Raw genomic sequence first — 19,301 nt, 5'->3', positions numbered from 1 at the left:
TACATGTTCTAACTATGGTTATGCTACAGATTTCAGACATAGAACTTTTTGATATTTTAATTTCCTAATCTATAAACTGGTAATAATGCTCATAATTTAGGCAGTGCTTACTTCCATTCTACTTTTGAGACTTCCTTTGAAAATCATAAATGAATGCAGTGAAGGAAGGAATTCTGAGTTTTAATATTTATAGTTTATACAATTATTTTGTGCATAGTTATATACCAATGACCACGACAGGTCATTGGCTTTTCCAATATAAGGAACCTTGTGGTGGGAGCATCAGATAGTGAGGTGAAGTTCCCAAAGGCAAGGAAATTCCAATCAAGCTTTCTTTGTTTTCTGGGATTTTGTCCCATTATTTGATGATTGCTCCAAATGATCAGTTTCTCAATCAAATTCAGGACTTCTGATTTTGTTTTCTGTCTACAGGATATGTGTAGAAACTCTTCCTGATACTCCCTGGAGTCCTCCATCTTTTGACTGCTGATCTTAACCAAGCAATACTCAAATATGTCTTTTCTTAACTATGGTTCAAGACTCCTTTAAAAATGGAATCCATATCGGTACTTTTTAGACTAATCCATAAACTAATGAACTTTGGTACTCCTATTTCTAATGCTATCTTTGAGAAGAACTACTGCAGAGAACTTTGAGGTCTGCATTAGTGTAGTGATCATCTTCTCCAAATATTGATCCTGCCTTCCCTCATTTCTCTGGTGCTTAACCAACCCAGGCAGAGCTGGACACTTAATTCATTTTAATCTAAACTTTTACTATCACCAAAAGACTATTTTTGGTGAAGTTTTATTTGTATATATGCCAACTATAAAATTTAAAATATACATCCGTGTTTTCATTGAAGAAATAAAGAGCTATAAAATGAGATACTCATATAGCTTTTGATTGGCAGATTTTTACAGAAAAGTGGGTAGGACCTATAAGTGTTCAGAAAATGTGATTATTTTGCTATTTGGCATGCCAACATTTAATAGGTTTTTAACATGTATAGTTTCATTTGGTACAGCTGTCTTGGTATTTTCTGAAGGCTTTAAACTCCGTGGTATCTTTTATTTAAAGAAATATGGAAATACATCAGCAAAACTAACTTTATTTTTCATCCAGGCATAATGATGCCTAGATAGTAAATGAAGTGGCAGGTCACATAGATAAGCCATACCCATGGAATGTCTATATGATAATTGTCTGCATTTGATTGACCACCCATTATTTGATTACTTGATCCTTCCATTCCCTTGCACAACATCATTTATTTATGTTAGAACAGAATATGAAAGTTTCAGTGCATTGCACTTGCTGCATTGCATTGATTAATTGGATCCTCGGAGAGGACACTGCAGCAAAGAGCAGATCTCTTAGGATAGAGTGACTAATTCATATGGTATTTTAGTGGCATCACAGTTGCAGTATGCACTTGGATAACTTTTTTAAAAAAGAAAATTATTCTTCCTTCCCCCACTAATATTACTCTGCAACCTCAGTACATTAGAAATGATGTTTGGTAAAGATTGGTAGCATAAAACATTTTAAGGAACTTTTACCGGATTTTATTCTGAACTTTGTTCTCACCTATAAAACATATGTAAGAAATGGAAAGTTTTATCTATTTAGATAACATTTGAGAATGCAGATAATGGCATTCTAGAATGCAGAGGGACCAATTCTTTAGGAATTGTTTACAACAGTTTACTTGTTTGGGTTGCCTAAAAATCAAATATGATAAGACAATGTTAGTTAACAAAAAAAGAGAATGACTGAAATAGAAAAGTTGCAGTCGCTTTTATACCAGCCTCATAGATGCCCCCGAATTATGGCATTAACTTAGGCAATTTCTATCTAAAGTGCTATCAGTTGTGCTTTGTAAATGCCCCTACAGGTTTTTAATGAAAAATACAGAAAGATCATAGGCCTTCTCTTGCTTTCGTTTGTTTACCATCACTGCATTGTCTAATTTTATGGGAAAACCTAGCATTAAACTATAGCATGACCTAGAAATATGTTTCATCATAGAGAAATATAGTATACAATTGGGAGTATGGGATTTTAAATCAAATTTTCTGGATTAAAATCAAGCTTTGTTTTTTATTGGATGTGTACATTAGACAAGTACTTTAACCTCTCTGGGCCAGTTTGTTCTTCTGTACAATGGAGATAAAAATACTGCCTACTTCATTGAGGATTATTATGATAAATAAATGAGTTAGCATGTGTAAAGTGCTTAGAACACTGCTTGGGAGATTAGAAGTTCACTTTCAGCATTAGCTTCTAATGCTTTTATTATCATTGGGATGAATTTTCCTAAATGTCTGGTTTTGATCAGAGTATCTTTGGTTCTACTGATTCTGTCTTAAAGTATTTATTAATTTAAATACCTTTTTGTTCCAGAAGTGATTGTGGGAACTTAAAAATATACTGTTAAAACTGGTGAATAGAAAATGGCTATCAAAACAATAGGTTGAAAATAATATTCAGCATAAATATATGTGCTATAAGATCCTGCCTATCAAAATTATTCTGCAGAAGCAGCTTGTAGTTTCCTGGGGAAAAAAACTACTATTATGTTTTTCCCATGATAGTTATAATTTCAAGTTAATTAGCAACCTTATATTTTTTTCATGACATGAGTTAAATTTGTTTTTTTTGGCAAAATTTCATTGCTGTAGTTTAAATTCATCCCCATCAAATATTTTTAACGTTTTTCGATGCTGTTTTTTTTCTTTTTCACTGTTCTAGCTATAACTGCAAATGGTCTATGTAGCAGAGAAAAGGAAAAAAAAAGAGGAGGCATTTGCCAATGCAATTTAAACAAGTTTTCTGTCATACATATATGTTCAGGTAATAAACATAACCTGATCATTACAATTATTTGTTTTTACTTTTCATAGATTCTTAAGTTATTATAGGAAATTCTATTCCATTGGTTTTCAGTCTTCACATTAAAATTTCCAACTTTTTCATAAATTCTAATGTCATTCATACAATATTTTGAGCTTGTCCTCAAGTTCTCAAGCTGATCATCTAAAAACTAAATTATTGTTTTTGTTGTAACAGATATGCACAGTGTAAAGCTGATAGCTTTATCACTTGGGATTTATATTTACTTCCTTATACCATAAACTAGAAATAACAACAGCATAAGGAAGTTCGGAAGTAAATAGTTCAGAGCTAGTACAGAATTCAGACAAAGCCATAAAAGGTTTCAGAGTCATTCTTTGTACTTTTTCTATCCTTAGCACTGACTTATATCATTAAGGCTACAAAAATGACTGCTGGAGCTCTAGAAAAGATATTTGTGATGATTGGAGGAAGAAAAAAACAGGGAACAAAAGTGGGAAAGAACAAGTGTCTGTCCCTCTTTTAAGGAGCACTGTTGAGGATCACACCCAGTAACTGCCACTCTCATTTCTTGGCTATTTCCAGCTGGGAGGGAGTCTTGGGAATAATGGCCTGCATGTGTGCACATTGTTCCTAAAATTAAATGGGAGCTCTATTGGTAAAGAAGACTACACATTATAGAGGCACCAGGCAGGTTTTTCTTTAATCCTTAACTTCTTACATCTTCTTTTTGATGGGTGTTTAGTGTTATTTTTCAACATCTTTATTTGAGAAGGTGCAGTAACATCTAAGTTTAGCTTTCTTAACTGAAAGCAAATCTCCTTTGCTTGTTTACAAGAAGTAGGGATGTTAGGATTTTCTTACATTTTTAGATCCAGGTGAGAGGCAGCAGTGATTTTAAGAGTACTGGCAAGGAGGGTGTTTTCCCATGTGATTGCCTCAGTAGGATAAATCTGTTTTAAAATATGCCAGGCAGATGGTATTATTTGTTTGTTTGTTCATTTAAGACTTCAGTGATGAAGTACACACTGTAAAACCCTGTATGATGAGGAAAAGCAGCTCTTTTTATGTAAAAAGAGAAAAGTCTGTTCACAGTAACTTTCATTTGATTAAATGGTGCTTTGTTACCTTGGTTTAATTTTGAATATGAAGGAATTAGAATTCCTAGTGGGAATCAGGCAGCTTTTTGTGTACTTAGCCAGTGTTATCAGTAGTGGAAATATGAAAGTAAGCGGGCAAAGATTGTACAAGCCTAGCAGGTAGCACAAGGTGAGATTTGTACCCCAAATTGTCTTTATGCATGTTTCTCCTTTATTTCATTATGAACATAGAGAGTAGTAGTCTGTTGTTTTCATATATAGCCACCAAGGCTATAGATTCTTCAAGACAATGATTTTTTTATGTGATGCATTTAATGTGCCAGGTTTTTTTTTTAAATGCTTTTGTTGCATTTTCAGGGAACCATTTGTATATTGCTATAAAGAAATCTTCCTGAATCTACTGTTTATTAAGAGAAGGTAATTACATAGTTTAATAACTGCATCTACAGGGCTTTTGGCACTTTGACAGGTTTTGCATTAGTGTAATGCAGTGCAAGAAACTGCTGCATATTTATAGCAAAACAGATTTTGTGCCAAGGCCTCTAGCCATAACTGAAGTTCTTATCTGAGAAGGCAGTGTAGTATTGTGGTTTAAAGAATAGATTGTATGTCCTATGCACCTGGATTTCAGTCCTAGCCCTGCTACTTGGGCAAGTCATAACCTCAATAAGCCTTAATGGCTTCATTCATATAGTTATCAAGAGAATAAAAATTTGGTGATACATTGTAGACATCTCCAGTGGTAGCCTGTTCTTGACTCTGGGCTGGATTGAGTGAGATTGGGCTATTAAAAGATTGTGACTTCTGTTTTGTGTGCTCTCTCAGTGTCATGGCATGCTCTGCTTTCTTTCATATTCTCACTGATTGCTTTGGGGAAAACCAGCTGCCATTAGGCAGCCTTACAGAAAGGCTCACATGGGCTATATTGGAACTGGATATTTGGAGGCCTGTCAACAGCTACTGAGTGGGCTTGAAAGCAGATCCTTCCCCAGCTGAAGTTTGAGATGAATAGAGTCCCAGCATACAACTCGATTACAACCTCAGTAAAGAACGTGAGCCAGAAGGATCCAAGATGGCCGATCGCTAACATCCCGGGATTGCAGCTCTCAGGGAAGGCGCGGAGAACTGGAGGATGCCACACTTTCAGACAAATTCTCGTCGCTCATGGAGCAGAAGATCCCCCAGTGGAGAAAACACATGGGTGGCCAGTGCGACTCTCGTGGCGGGCGCAGCGGTTCCGCCGGCACCTCGGCGCGGCAGCACTTGGAGCAGAGTAAACAGGGTCGGAGGACCCACAAGGGTCCCCAGCACAGCACCAGAGCCCGGCGCAGCGGCTGTGAGGGCCCCTCGGTGTGGCAGCGCTCGGCGCAGAGTAAACGGGACCGGCTCCCCTTCTGACTGAGGTTTGGAGCCCCGGGAAGGCAGAGTTGCCTACTACGGACACAAGAAGGAAGCCAGACAGGAGAATCCTGGGCAGAAAAGCACCATCAGTTTTAACGCCGCCGTTCTGGCCCTGGGAACTAACAACCCGGACGTCCACTGGAGAGACCTAATCTGAAAGTTGGTAATTTCAAAGACGACAGGGGGATAAATTTACAATGACGGGAAGAAACCAGCATAAAAAAGCTGAGAATACTCAAAGTCAGAACGCCTCTCCCTCTAAAGATGATCACAGTTCCACATCAACAATGGAACAAGGCTTGATGGAGAACGAGTGCATTCTGATGACAGAATCACTCTTCAAGGAATGGATAATAACAAACTTTGGTGAGTTAAAAGAACACGTTGTAGCCCAACGTAAAGAAACTAGGAACTTTGAAAAAAAGTTTGATGAAATCCTATTGAGAATAGACAACTTAGAGAGGAGTATGAGTGAATTAATGGAACTGAAGAATACAATACAGGAACTCCGAGAAGTATGCACAGGTTTAAACACTCAAATTGTTCAAGCAGAATAAGGGATATCAGAGGTCAAAGTCCAACCTAATGAAATGAAACACGAAGAAAATATTAGAGAAAAAAGGATAAAAAGGAATGAGCAAAGTCTCCAAGAAATGTGGGACTATGTGAAAAGACCAAATTTACGTTTGATAGGTGTACCTGAATGCGACGGAGAGAATGAATCCAAGCTGGAAAATACCCTTCAGGATATTATTCAGGAAAATTTTCCTAAACTAGCAAAGCAGGTCAACATTCAACCCCAGGTAATACAGAGAACACCACAAAGATATTCCTCAAGAAGAGCAACCCCAAGGCACATAATTGTTAGATTCACCAGGGTTGAAATGAAGGAGAAAATACTAAGGGCAGCCATAGAGAGAGATCAGGTTACCCACAAAGGCAAGCCTATCAGACTTACAGCAGATCTCTCAGCAGAAACTCTACAAGCCAGAAGAGAGTGGGGGCCAATATTCAACATCCTCAAAGAACAGAACCTTCAGCCCAGAATTTCATATCCAGCCAAACTAAGCTTCACAACTGAAGGAAAAATAAAATCTTTTATGAACAAGCAAGAACTCAGAGATTTTATTACCACCAGGCCTGCTTTACAAGAGCTTCTGAAAGAAGCATTACACACAGAAAGAAACAACCAGTATTAACCTTTCTAAAAATACACCAAAAAGTAAAGAGCACCAACATAAAGAAGAATTTACACCAACGAATGGATAAAACAGCCGGTCAACATCAAATGGCAGTAACCCTAAATTTAAATCAACTAAATCCCCCAATCAAAAGACACAGCCAAAACCCAATGGCATGTTACATCCAGACCTGTTTCACATGCAAGGATACACAAAGACTCAAACAAAGGGATGGAGAAACATTTACCAACCAAATGGAGAGCAAAAATAAATAATAAATAAATAAAAAGCAGGAGTTGCAATTCTCGTATCAGATAAAATAGATTTTAAAGCAACAAAGATATAGTGGTAAAAGGATTAATGCAACAACAAGAGCTAACGATCCTAACACCCAGATAGGAGACTTAGATTCAATGAGACAGAAAATTAATAAGGATATCAAGGACTTGAACTCAGATCCGGAACAAGTAAACTTAATAAATATTTATAGAGCTCTCCACTTCAAGTACACAAAATATACATTCTTGTCAATACCACATCATACCTACCCATAAGTTTAAATGAAACATTGATTGGCCATTATTAATACCCAATTTTTTTCAAAATAAAGCAATATTTCCATTTACTCTCCCTCTTTCTCTTCCTCTTTCTTCCTCTCCTTTACTTATTTTTTTTTTTCTTTCCTTCTCACAAAAAAAAAAAAAAGAAATCAACTTGTGAACCTCTAGATCCAGGTCGGCAATGTCTCTCTCATTGCTTGATTTCCTTCCTTCCCTTCCCTCCCTCCCTCCCCCCATGCTTCCTCCCTTCCTTTCTTCCTTCATCCCTTCCTTCCTCCCTACCATCCTTCTTTCCTCCCTTCCTGCCTTCCTCCCCCCCCCGAAAAAAAAAAAAAGAACGTGAGCCAGAGGCACTCCTGTAACAGTGCCCGGTTTCTTGACCCATAGAAACTGTGAGATGATAATTATTTCTTGCTTTTCATTTTAAGCCACTAGGTTTCTGGGTGCTTTGTTACATACCTATAGATAACTAATATAGCACAGAAAGAAGTCACCTGTGCATAGGAGAAAGCAAATACAGCCAGTCAAGAAGTGTTAAACATTGTTCTTTTTTTTTACAATGAGCCACAGTATATTTAAAAAAATAGATACACTTCTTGTATGAACACAAGATATCCAAAATCATAAGAAAAAGGGACTTAATTGTAAGAACAACAACATTCTGTTTTGGAATACTATTGACAAATTTAATGGAACTCTGGAGAAATAGGATATTTTAAAATAGGTTAGAATGTTAAATAGAACATTATTTAGAGTATTATAGTTAGCACATAAATAAGCAAGAGAAGCTGAGTATGGAAGAATAAACAAAGCCCTTGTCAGCACTTACAAAAGGATGGACAATTGTTGGTTAGAGAAAAATACAAGCTTTGTGCTCACACTTCAACTTTTTTTTTTATTGCATTTTAGGTTTTGGGGTACATGTGAAGAACATGCAAGATAGTTGCATAGGTACACATGTGGCAGTGTGATTTGCTGCCTTCCTCCCCTTCACCTGTATCTGGCATTTCTCCCTATGCTATCTCTCCCCAACTCCCCACCCCCTGCTTTCCCTCCAACAGACCCCAGTGTGTAGTACTCCCCTCCCTGTTTCCATGTGTTCTCATTGTTCAACACCTGCCTATGAGTGAGAACATGCAATATTTCATTTTCTGTTCTTGTGTCAGTTTGCTGAGAATGATGGTCTCCAGGTTCATCCATGTCCCTACAAAGGACATGAACTCATTGTTTTTGATGCCTGCATAATATTCCATGGTGTATATGTGCCACATTTGTCCAGTCTATCACCGATGGGCATTTGGGTTGGTTCCAGGTCTTTGCTATTGTAAACAGTGCTGCAATGAACATTCGTGTGCATGTATCCTTATAGTAGAACGATTTATAGTCCTTTGGATATATACCCAGTAATGGGATTGCTGGGTCAAATGGAACTTCTATTTCTAGGTCCTTGAGGAATCACCACACTGCCTTCCACAATGGTTGAACTAATTTACACTCCCACCAGCGTGTAAAAGTGTTCCTATTTCTCCTCATCCTCTCCAGCATCTGTTGTCTCCAGATTTTTTAATGACTGCCATTCTAACTGGCGTGAGATGGTATCTCAATGTAGTTTTGATTTGCATTTCTCTAATGACCGGTGATGATAAGCATTTTTTCATATGTTTGTTGGCCTCATGTATGTCTTCTTTTGTAAAGTGTCTGTTCATATCCTTTGCCCATTTTTGAATGGGCTTGTTTGTTTTTTTCTTGTAAATCTGTTTTAGTTCTTTGTAGATTCTGGATATCAGCCCTTTGCCAGATGGGTAGATTGCAAAAAAATTTTTCCCATTCTGTTGGTTGCTGATTCACTCTCATGACTGTTTCTTTTGCTTTGCAGAAGCTGTGGAGTTTGGTTAGGTCCCATTTGTCTATTTTGGCTTTTGTTGCCAATGCTTTTGGTGTTTTGGTCATTTGATGCTTTTGTAAAATGAACCAGGCCATTACAATTATGTGGGCATATTAGGTTTTAAGGGTGGTCCATAATCCACATTCTTTATATCTGTCTACATCCAGGGGAAGGATAGTCTCAGCTTCTCATCTGGAGTAGTTTCTAGCATCTTTCTGGCCACAGTACTCGTGTGCTGGGAATGAGTGTCTTACCTATTCACCTATTCATTGTCACACTTAGTGAGGCCATAGACTCTCCTTGATAAACGCAGTAGGATTCTTGAGCAAAGATAAAGTCAGTTTAGTATATTTAAATACATATTAAAGAACTAGATTTTGTTTAAATATAGGAGGGCATTTTTGGAATGTGAAATTCATCTCTAAAACCACTTAACATGTTTCCAACCCTGTAAAATGGAAATATTAGACTAAATAGTCTCAAAATCTCTCACCATTTAAGTTCCATGGTTAATCATTATTAAAGGGAAAACTAAATCAGTGCTTTTTTCTCCCTATATTGACAATGTTTTGACTCTAGAAGAGTTCTCAAAAGAATGTTGATTTGTAAGATATTTTCTAACATATGCTTTATACACACACACACACACACAGTTTCAAAGTTTAAAAGTTTGGAAAACATTACCTGTACCATAGCCATTTTGATAGTTCACTATGTTTAAGAACAATGATTCTGAGAAGTTTATAGAAAGTGAACATTTTTAATCCTGCATTTCCCAAACTTACTTGACTTAAAAGTATATTTATTTTTAATAAGCAGAACACATGCTGCACAGAAATGGCATTTTGTGGAACACATTGTAAGAAACACTAATATATGAGGACCTTACAAGCTGGAACATAATTATTTGTTTCCTAGAGCTACTGTGGCAATTTACAACAAACTGGGTGGCTTAACACAAGAAAAATTTATTTTTTCCCAGTTCTGGGGGTCAGAAGCCCAAAATCAAGGTGTCAGCAAGGCGTACTTTCAAAGGCTCTAAGGAAAAGTCCATTCCATGCCTCTGTCTTAGCTTCTAGTGATTAGGCCTCCAGTTTTGCATAGACTTCTCCTTTGTATCTGTGTCTCTGTTTCTTCTAAGGACATTAGTGATTGGATTTAAGGCCTATCCTAAACTGGTAAGACCCCATCTCAGCTTACATCTTAATTGCATCAGCAAAAACCCTATTTTCACATAAGGTCACTTTCACAAGTATGGGGGTAGGACTTGAACATATCTTTTTTGGAGGACACATTCAACCCATTACAATAATTATCTGTTGAATCCAATATCCCACTGTTCTCTTACAAGATCATGTGCTAGTAAGCTTTTGAAACCCACCTCATTTTATTGTTGTTGTTGTTCTGTTTTGTTTTGCTTTAGGCTTTTAGCAGCCTGAAGCCATGGTTTTTAGTTTATGTGTCTATTGATAAGCAGAAAAGAAAGATGAGGAAGGGACTTACTGGCCCAACCAAAAAGAGAAACTAAGAACCCATGACTGTATTATCTTCCTTGGACGCCACTGAGTATCCCAGGACATAGTCCTTAACTTCTTCTCTTTTATCCACATTAGTTCTCTAAATATTTTTATCTATGCTGTAAATGCCATCTATAGGCAGATGACTTACAAATTTTTATTTCAAGGCCTGATATCTCCCCTGAACTGCAGACCAACACCTATGTCTGATATTGCGAATGTGTCTAATAGAATTAGATAAATTTATCATGTCTAAAACAAAACAGTTTCCCTCTGGCCAGCTCACTCCCACTCCAGTCTATCAGGTCTCAGTATAGGCCACTATTATTCTGAGAATAAACTTTTATTTCTCTTTTCCTTTTACCTATACTTCCAATTCATCAGCAAGTCAAGTTGGTCCCATCTTAAAATCCTGACCCTGAACTGTTCTTAAGCCACCACTGCCAATACTCTGGTTAAATTTATATCTTTTCCAGACCAAAAGTCTCCTAGCTGGCTTTTCTTCTTCCACTCTTGCCCCACTTCAGTCTATTTTCCACATAATAACTTGTATGATATTTTTCAAACACGGAACATGGTCATACTCCTGCTGAAAAATTTCCAATGTCTTCCCATTAAATGGCAAACCTTTGGGGCCCTTTTTGCTCTGGCCACCAACTACTTTCCTGATCACCTCCCCTACCAGTCTCCTCCTTGCTAATTTTGCTACAGTCTTAATGGATTTCTTACCAGTTCTCCATTAAACCAAGTCTGAACCCCTTTTGGAGTTTCTTCCTTGTGATTTCAGCTACCTTGAGATTTTCTTTCCTCATGTTTTTAGATGGCTTCCTTTTTCTCTCACTTTTTTCAAGTCTCTTACCAATTTCTCTAAGTGGTCTGCCCTAGTCACTTTACCCAGTGGATTTGCTGGATATTCATCCTAGCTTTTTGGACAAATGAAATCATTTTTAAGCATAAATTTAAATGTGTAGGAGTGTAAGTTGGAAAAGTAACCTTGATAAAGGTAGATGTAATATGTTCAGATTTCTTGGTATATTTTGTTGGTAGAAGCTCTAAACATTGAAAGTGCAATTAGTACTAAGTGTATTTGACACACACGTGTGTGTGTATTTATTTCAAAACAGATTGTTTTGGATGTGAATAGTCTTCTTAATAAACAATCCAATTAAAATAAGCCAGATTTGTGTGTAATTGATGTTGAATGTTGCACTTTAGACCAAGGTTAAGTTCACCATCCTTCATACTGCATTTTAATGACTGGCAAGTAAAAAACTAAGGTCAAGACATATTTTCTTTTGCCATGGCATGGAACACTAATGGAAGGGTAAATCTAATACATGAAATTATTAAGAAGACATGCTATTCCCCCCAACTGAGGTTAATAAAATTAACAGTTTTAATAAGTAATATGCTTCTAAAAGGCTTTCAGCAATATACCAGTAACTGAAGCTTAGGTGTCTATTTCAGAAACTTCAGAATTTCCAGATGTTTTCAGATATATGTATAAGCTGAATAGAAGTTAAAGCAACAGAAAAATGAAATAGAAAACAAATCGGTTAGAGCTATACTATTAGGAAGATATTTTAAACCCCATGTCAAAAAAATGTTTGCCACCACTACTCTGGACATAATATTTTTTATTGCTATGTCACAGAATACAAATCTTTGATTCACTTTAAAATGAAAGCCACAAATACAGAACTAAGCACCATGCCTCAAGGAGCAAAAAAGTTGAATATTTTGCCAAAATTCTTGCCTTAATAAAGGATAATAAGGTCATGCCTAATAAAACAGTAACTGTTGAAATTCAGGAATCTGCCAAAAACATCAGTTTGATGTATTTGTTTCAGAGAGAGGAATTCAACATCCTTTTAAGAGAAAGGTTGTATGTGTTCCATCTCACAGCCATGCTCTATGTACCATGCCCAAGAAGAATCCCTAACGTGGAAGCTCAGCTTTATGATGGCCCAATCTCTATTTTCTTCCCATAAAGTATTAATATCACCCTGTTGCTTCTTAAAGTATTGTACTCCTGTTTGTTTAAAGGCTTCTTACTTTCAGTGTTCTGGGGAGGCATGGTAAAGATGTGAATTAAGCCTTGGTGACTGCCTAAAACCAAAACCTTTATGCCTATCATCTTTTTTTTTTTTGAGATGGAGTTTCGCTCTTGTTACCCAGGCTGGAGTGCAATGGCGCGATCTCGGCTCACCTCAACCTCCTCCTCCTGGGTTCAGGCAATTCTCCTGCCTCAGCCTCCTGAGTAGCTGGGATTACAGGCACGCGCCACCATGCCCAGCTAATTTTTGTATTTTTAGTAGAGACGGGGTTTCACCATGTTGACCAGGATGATGTCGATCTCTTGACCTCGTGATCCACCCGCCTCGGCCTCCCAAAGTACTGGGATTACAGGCGTGAGCCACTGCGTCTGGCCATCTATCATCTTATAGTCAGCAATTCCATGGTGACTTCTAACACAAGCAAGAGAAACATGGTATGTTCCAACAGAAATCTATCAAATGTATTTGTCCTTATGTATATCCTCTTAAAAAAATTACAGAAATACTCATTCTGAATGCACAAATTCAGATTATTTTTACTTAGCAACAATCACAGGTTGAATGCTTGTTACACACTGTAAAATTGTATTATATTCCCTCAAAAGGAGAAAAGTTTCTCATTTAGCTAGCTTCTAAAAATCATAAGATATTAAGTCATGTTTGGTTTTAATGTAACTCCTGATTGTTCTGGGGGATTTATGAAAGATTTTCAATTGTTAACAGCTAGCACATATGTTATACGTTCACAGGTTATGAAGCATAATAATAAAACAAACACCCATGAAGCCACCTTCAAATACAATTATGTATTTCATCCTGCCAGACTTCATTCTCTGAATACGACTATGCTTGGTTCAGTTTTGATTGCATTGTTTACTTACCTTAAAAAGAAATAGGTTTTTGCTATTTATATGTCTCAAAATAGTAAACTGCTGAGTTTTGCTTATATTTTGTGCCTGTGCAAAAAATAGTTATGAGACTATCTGTAGTCTGGTCACTTCCTTTTTAAACTCAGTTTTCTTACAAATGCCCACTAATTTATATTCTTCTGAAATATTTTATGTTGGCAATATGTGATATATTAAGGTTTATTATAAAACTGTAGTAATTAAAATAGCATTACATTTGTGTAGAGATAGGCAAATTGTCCAGGTGAACAGGATGAAGAGCCTAAAAACAGATTCATGCATATATAGAAAGCTGATTTATAATTAGAGGTAGCATTGCAGACTACATATTCTTGGCTCAAACAATTTCCACAAGCTGTACTAGCACATGTATACAGAGGTTTGTATTGAAGAATGTTCATTACAGCCTTAATTATAGTAGCCAAATTTTATGAACAATCTAAATGTCTGCTAATAGAATAAAATATTAAAATATCTGTTACATATATTATAACTATAAAATGAAAATTATGCAATTGTTTAAAAGAAAACAAACAAAAAAAAGAGATGCTGATCCCCTCCTAACACTGCAGTTGGGACTGATAACTTAGTATATTTCTCCGGAAAGCAAATTTGGCAATATGTACCACAATTTACAATAAGCAGAGATGACATTGACAGATTCCAGTATCTTGAACATCTTTTAAAGGATGTGCACTCAGATTGTAAATTTTATTGCTTGGAAAACAACTTAAAAGGTTAGAATAAACTTATGTGTCTGTAAGGGAGAATACCTAAATAAATTATAAAATACAGTTAAGCAATTTTTTTTAAAGACAGAGGCTCGCTCTATTGCCAGGCTGGAATGCAGTGGCACCATCTCGGCTCACTGCAACCTCCACATCCTGTGTTCAGGTGATTCTCCTGCCTCAGCCTCTTGAGTGGCTGGGACTACAGGTGTGTGGCCACCACGCCCAGCTAATTTTTGTATTTTTGGTAGAGACAAGGTGTCACCATGTTGGCCAGAATGATTTCAATCTCTTGACCTCATGATCCACCCGCCTTGGCCTCCCGAAATGCTGGGATTACAGGTGTGAGCCACTGTACCCCGACAGCAATTTTTTAAAAGTGAGATAGGGAAAACTTCCGTTAATGGAAGTGAAATAAAGTGATTGGGTGGACCCTCTCAAACTCAATAATTATAAGAATTATATTGTGTGGACTGCATATTTTTAAAAACGCATCTTTAAGTGCTTTAAAACATCCAAAAGTAGACAGAAAACTGGAGAATGGATTGAAACTGAGTATTGGTATATTCTTCTGTACTGTTTAATTTAGACCGAGTGCAAAATAATTTTAGAAGCTGAAAATACTTCGATTTCAATCTGTTTTACATATATTAAAATGAAACTTTTAAAAATATGACTTTAATCTCCCATGTATCTTTTAGATTATTTTAGCATGCTATGGGTCTTACCATTAAATGTATATCTGTCATTTCCCAGTAGTTTGCCTTGTTTGATTGGGGTTCTGTATCTTGATTCATTCAATCCAGCAAATATTTATTGCCTAACATGTGCCAGACCCTCCTCTAGATGCTAGGGATAAAGTAGTTCGCAAGACAGACAAGAGGTAACTTACATTCTAAGATCTCTTTTGTTTAGTAGTCTTGTGAGCATAATGTATGTATTCACCTGAAGGTATCATCTAGTAGAGGAAGAAGGAAAAAAATCTGGGAGGAAAAAGGATAAGCAGAAATCTTATTTCTGTACATAGAATCTCTGAATATTAGAATTGAAGGGATTCATTATAGTTCAATTATTTTACAGGAGCATTTTGCTAAATACAGTGATTCTGTTTGATTAATTCTTAGAATACTCTAGTATTTTAATCATCTAGTTTTTCAGCCATTTTGTGTATAGTAGATTATGGAAGTATAATTTAATAGAGAATTATTGTTTGTGTTTGCCTTTATGGGGGATGCAGAGGCTTGTGAGATTTTGCGTAAGTATGACAAGTATATAATATGAAATGGGATTTATTTGGCTTTTAGTTCCTCCATTGTTCTGTAAACTATAGGGAATGTGTTTTCATTGTTCGGTTATTTTTACCCCATGGGCAAATTGTTTAGGGCCAAAAGTTTGAAGCTTTTCTTCTTATGTTCAATAATCTTTACCATCCAGAGTGTTATTTATTACATATAATCCAAATGATTTCCCTTACTAACCATCTGGTTTAGTTTACTATATGAGTTTGCTATTGAAATAATAAAACATCCTAATAAAACATCTCTACCTTAGCAGAGGGACAAGGACAGAAGTTTCAACAATAGCAGATATTTTGTGTTTTTTTTTAAACAGAGTCTCACTTTGGCACCCAGCTGGAATGCAGTGGCACAATCTTGGCTCACTGCAACCTCTGTCTCCTAGGTTCAACTAATTCTTCTGCCTCAACCTCCTAAGTAGATGAGATTACAGTTGTGCACCACCATGCTCAGCTAATTGTCATATTTTCCATAGAGATGAGGTTTTCACCGTTTTGGCCAGGCTGGTCTCGAACTATTGAGTTCAAATGATCCGCCCACCTCAGCCTCCCAAATCCCTGGGATTACAGGCAGGAGACACTACACCTGGCCTCAAATATTTTTTAAAGCATACTTTTCCCCAAAACTTTCTCCAATTTCAACAAATTGTTTATTTCCTCCCTTATTATTTGTTCCACTAAACCCTATGCATGGTGTGATTATGCTGTTTCTGTACTATGTATTTATTTTGTTACTTGCATCTGTAATATATTTGTACATGTTTGGTTGTATATATACATTGAGAAGTGACATTTTAATACTATTTTATGTTTTCTGAAATCATTTTGATCAAATGTATGATATTTCTCCAATAACTGAGTAACAACATCAGTTATAAAACTATAATGATTATCATCTCATCTTAGATTATTTAGCCCAGAAAAAGTGACTACATCATTCAGTTTTAAGTACTATTTGATTTCCTAAATTGTCTTATCTGCAAAGTTTTTTTCTAGTGGACTTTAGTAACATAATATTCTTTATCCTTCAGCTAAGTATATTTTTTCTCTTTCTCTCTGTCTTTAAAAAAATTCAACAGCTTGATCAAGTCATCCGCCAAAGAAGCCTGTCCAGTTTGGAACTGTTCCTCTCCTGTGCGCAAAAACAGTTAAGTGCTTTAATAGCTACGGAACCAGTTGACATTGAATAAAAAGAACATGACAAGCAAACCCACACTGGCATTGGATAAATTATTACACCTTCAGAATACATGCTCTGAATTATAAAGATCTGTTTGTTTTCTTTCCAAATCATATAGAATTGATTTCCAGTTCAAGGATAAACCAAACAATATTTAGAACTATCAAGTGATCTGATTTATTTTCTTTTGATTTCTCCTTTACATTTACTATTATTTTAGTAGTAGTAGTAGTAGTAGTAGTAGTAGCAGCAGCAACAGAGTATGATAAGACCCAAAGCCATTGTAAAGTGCCACATTATCAAAATTAATTAAGTAAACTTTATAGCCTATGGTAGTCTGTTATATATTATTTGGCAAAAGTAGTAAATATATTATTGTTTCATGATGACTCTTAGGATGAGATGCTAGAATGTAACCATACATTTATCTTATTTTGAGGATAGAAATAGCATGGATTTCAGCATCACCTATTTATCGATATAATTGGAAATAAAACACTGATATGATAAAGAATCATTCTGGCATTACCTAACCTCTTTTTTGCAGTTGGATCTATGTGTTTTCATTGTTCTACTGAAAAGAAACAATACAATTAAAAACACTAAATATTATTATGTTAATTCAACTTTGATCTTATATATCAAATAAGCATATGTCACACACACCCCTTTAGTTTATTTTCTATTTATGCTCTTTAAAGACACTTTGAATCAATAAAACCATTAGTCTACAAATCAAATTGTGAACTTAATCTCTAGAAAGAGAATATAACTCAGCCTTTTATAGGAATTCGGGTTCAGATACAGGATATGTGAAATCTTTTCCCAGTATGTCAAAATGTACTTAATTCACAGGCAGTATGCTTCAATGCAAAATCATGAATATTTTAAATTCAAAACTAAAATGTTATTAAAATGTGTATATGCAAATGTTTTATTTTCTAAAATGCATCTACTTTCATGGGCTTTGTACTTTTTTGAGATTTTTCAGTGTTATTAAAAGAGCTACCAAACTTATTTGGTTGTTACTTTTTTTTAAATTTCTTTAAAACATATATCTAATTTTTTTGGGGGGGGGGGATTTTTCTTTCTCAAGTTGAAATTTTCTGTCTCAGATAGTCTCATCATACTACTTGAATATTTTAAGGACAAGATTAACCTTCCTTATAGACATACTTCGCCTTCTAGCCCTGCTACATTTTAATTGTAGATCTTTAGACAAGCTGCGTAACTAATTTGAGTCTCAGTTTTCTCATTTGTGAGGTGGAAAGTGATTTTTATAGGCTATTAAAAAATTAATCTTGTAAAGTACCCCATATAGACCTTGCTGGTATAGCCTCCAGTTTTTAATAATTTCCCTTTCTCTGGAAATTAATTACAAAATACAGGTGTGCATACCTACAAACAAGTGGCTCAACCATACTGCCCCTATAACCTTGACTGACTGATCTTTAGGTGAAAACCTGACCCCAGGTGAGCCTCCTATGAAAAGTCTTAATGGTGACATCACTTCAACTGCTTTACCATAGGGAGACAGACATGAACCCCTATATCTAAGGTTAGAGGTTCCCCCAACCCGTTTTTCCTGAGTCTTGGATTCTGTGAGATACCGAAATACCCTTCCAATATGTTAGCACCACTTTTTTCCCTTTAGCTAGCCAGAGCCAGTTTCTATTACGTGCAACCAAAACAGTATTAACCAAGGCACTCCAGCACAGAGCCCAGCAAGTAATCCCTGGATACTTGGCACTTTTTAGTTCCTCATTTCCTCTACCATACCAATCCACATCCAAAATGGGAACACTCTTTGATTTATTTTAAGGAATGTTAAAAATATAACTGAACCAAAGCCTCTATTGTCTAACAAAGCCAAGTAAATCACAGATACCCAAAACTATGAACAAACAGTGCCCTATTTAAAAGCTTTCTGTCACTCAGAATCTAGAGTAGAGGTTTAAACTCAGCTTTGCTGAATGCTGACTCATGTTCCATTTCAAAGGAAGCTTACTTACTCAGTGATTACTTTGAAATCAAAACCAGAACAATGTCCCTATGATTGGTGTTATTCTGCACTGAGTCAGTTATCTATTATTGTAACTTCTTTTTTTATCTGACAAACTGAGCAGAATCAGGAAATGTTCTCTATATTTAAAAGAATAATACATCTGAATAAGAAAAAAATGTATATATAAACCTGAAAAATATTTATAAAACTCCAGGAGAAAAGGAGATTGGATCAAAGCACTTCCCCTCTAGGCTTCTGTTTACATACCAGTAAACAACTCTGCTGCATCTCCAAAGACTCTGCTAACAAGCAGAAAGCCAGTGTGTTCTGAATCCACAGGCTCCTTACTTGTAGGCATCACCATCGGCATCAGAGTAAGTGGATGTTATCACTATATATGAGAGCTCACAGTTGTGACTGCTGACTGCTGGGCGTTTTTTTTTCTTTAAGCCAGGCAAAACTAAAACTATTCCCTGAATTTATCATTAAAAATGATAAATAAATACATTTTTAACACACCCAGTCCTCCATAATGCATGGGCTACTTGTTCACCAATCATTGCTATACATAACTAGAAGGGAAAGAGTGGGCAGAATTTTCTTTGATCTGGTTTTGTTTTCTTATCCCC

At 36.1% G+C, this 19,301-nt stretch overlaps 1 protein-coding gene across 20 annotated transcripts in view; it reads left to right on the top strand.

Annotated features, from left to right (window-relative positions):
• The window catches only part of CCDC91 (coiled-coil domain containing 91), a 366,252-nt gene extending 348,568 nt beyond the window's left edge, over nucleotides 1–17,684 (top strand). For all 20 annotated transcript variants that reach the window (XM_078339017.1, XM_078339026.1, XM_078339025.1 and 17 more), the window contains one exon: nucleotides 16,567–17,684. In XM_078339017.1, the coding sequence (XP_078195143.1) occupies nucleotides 16,567–16,677 (111 nt within the window). In that variant the 3' untranslated portion in view covers nucleotides 16,678–17,684. The remainder of the gene's footprint in view (nucleotides 1–16,566) is intronic.
• The last annotated feature ends 1,617 nt before the right edge of the window (nucleotides 17,685–19,301 follow it).

Source organism: Callithrix jacchus, chromosome 9 (assembly GCF_049354715.1).
Source record: "Callithrix jacchus isolate 240 chromosome 9, calJac240_pri, whole genome shotgun sequence".
Classification (NCBI taxonomy): Eukaryota; Metazoa; Chordata; class Mammalia; order Primates; family Cebidae; genus Callithrix; species Callithrix jacchus.
Note: the sequence above shows the minus strand (reverse complement) of the source record. Positions and strands in the feature narration are given on the sequence as shown.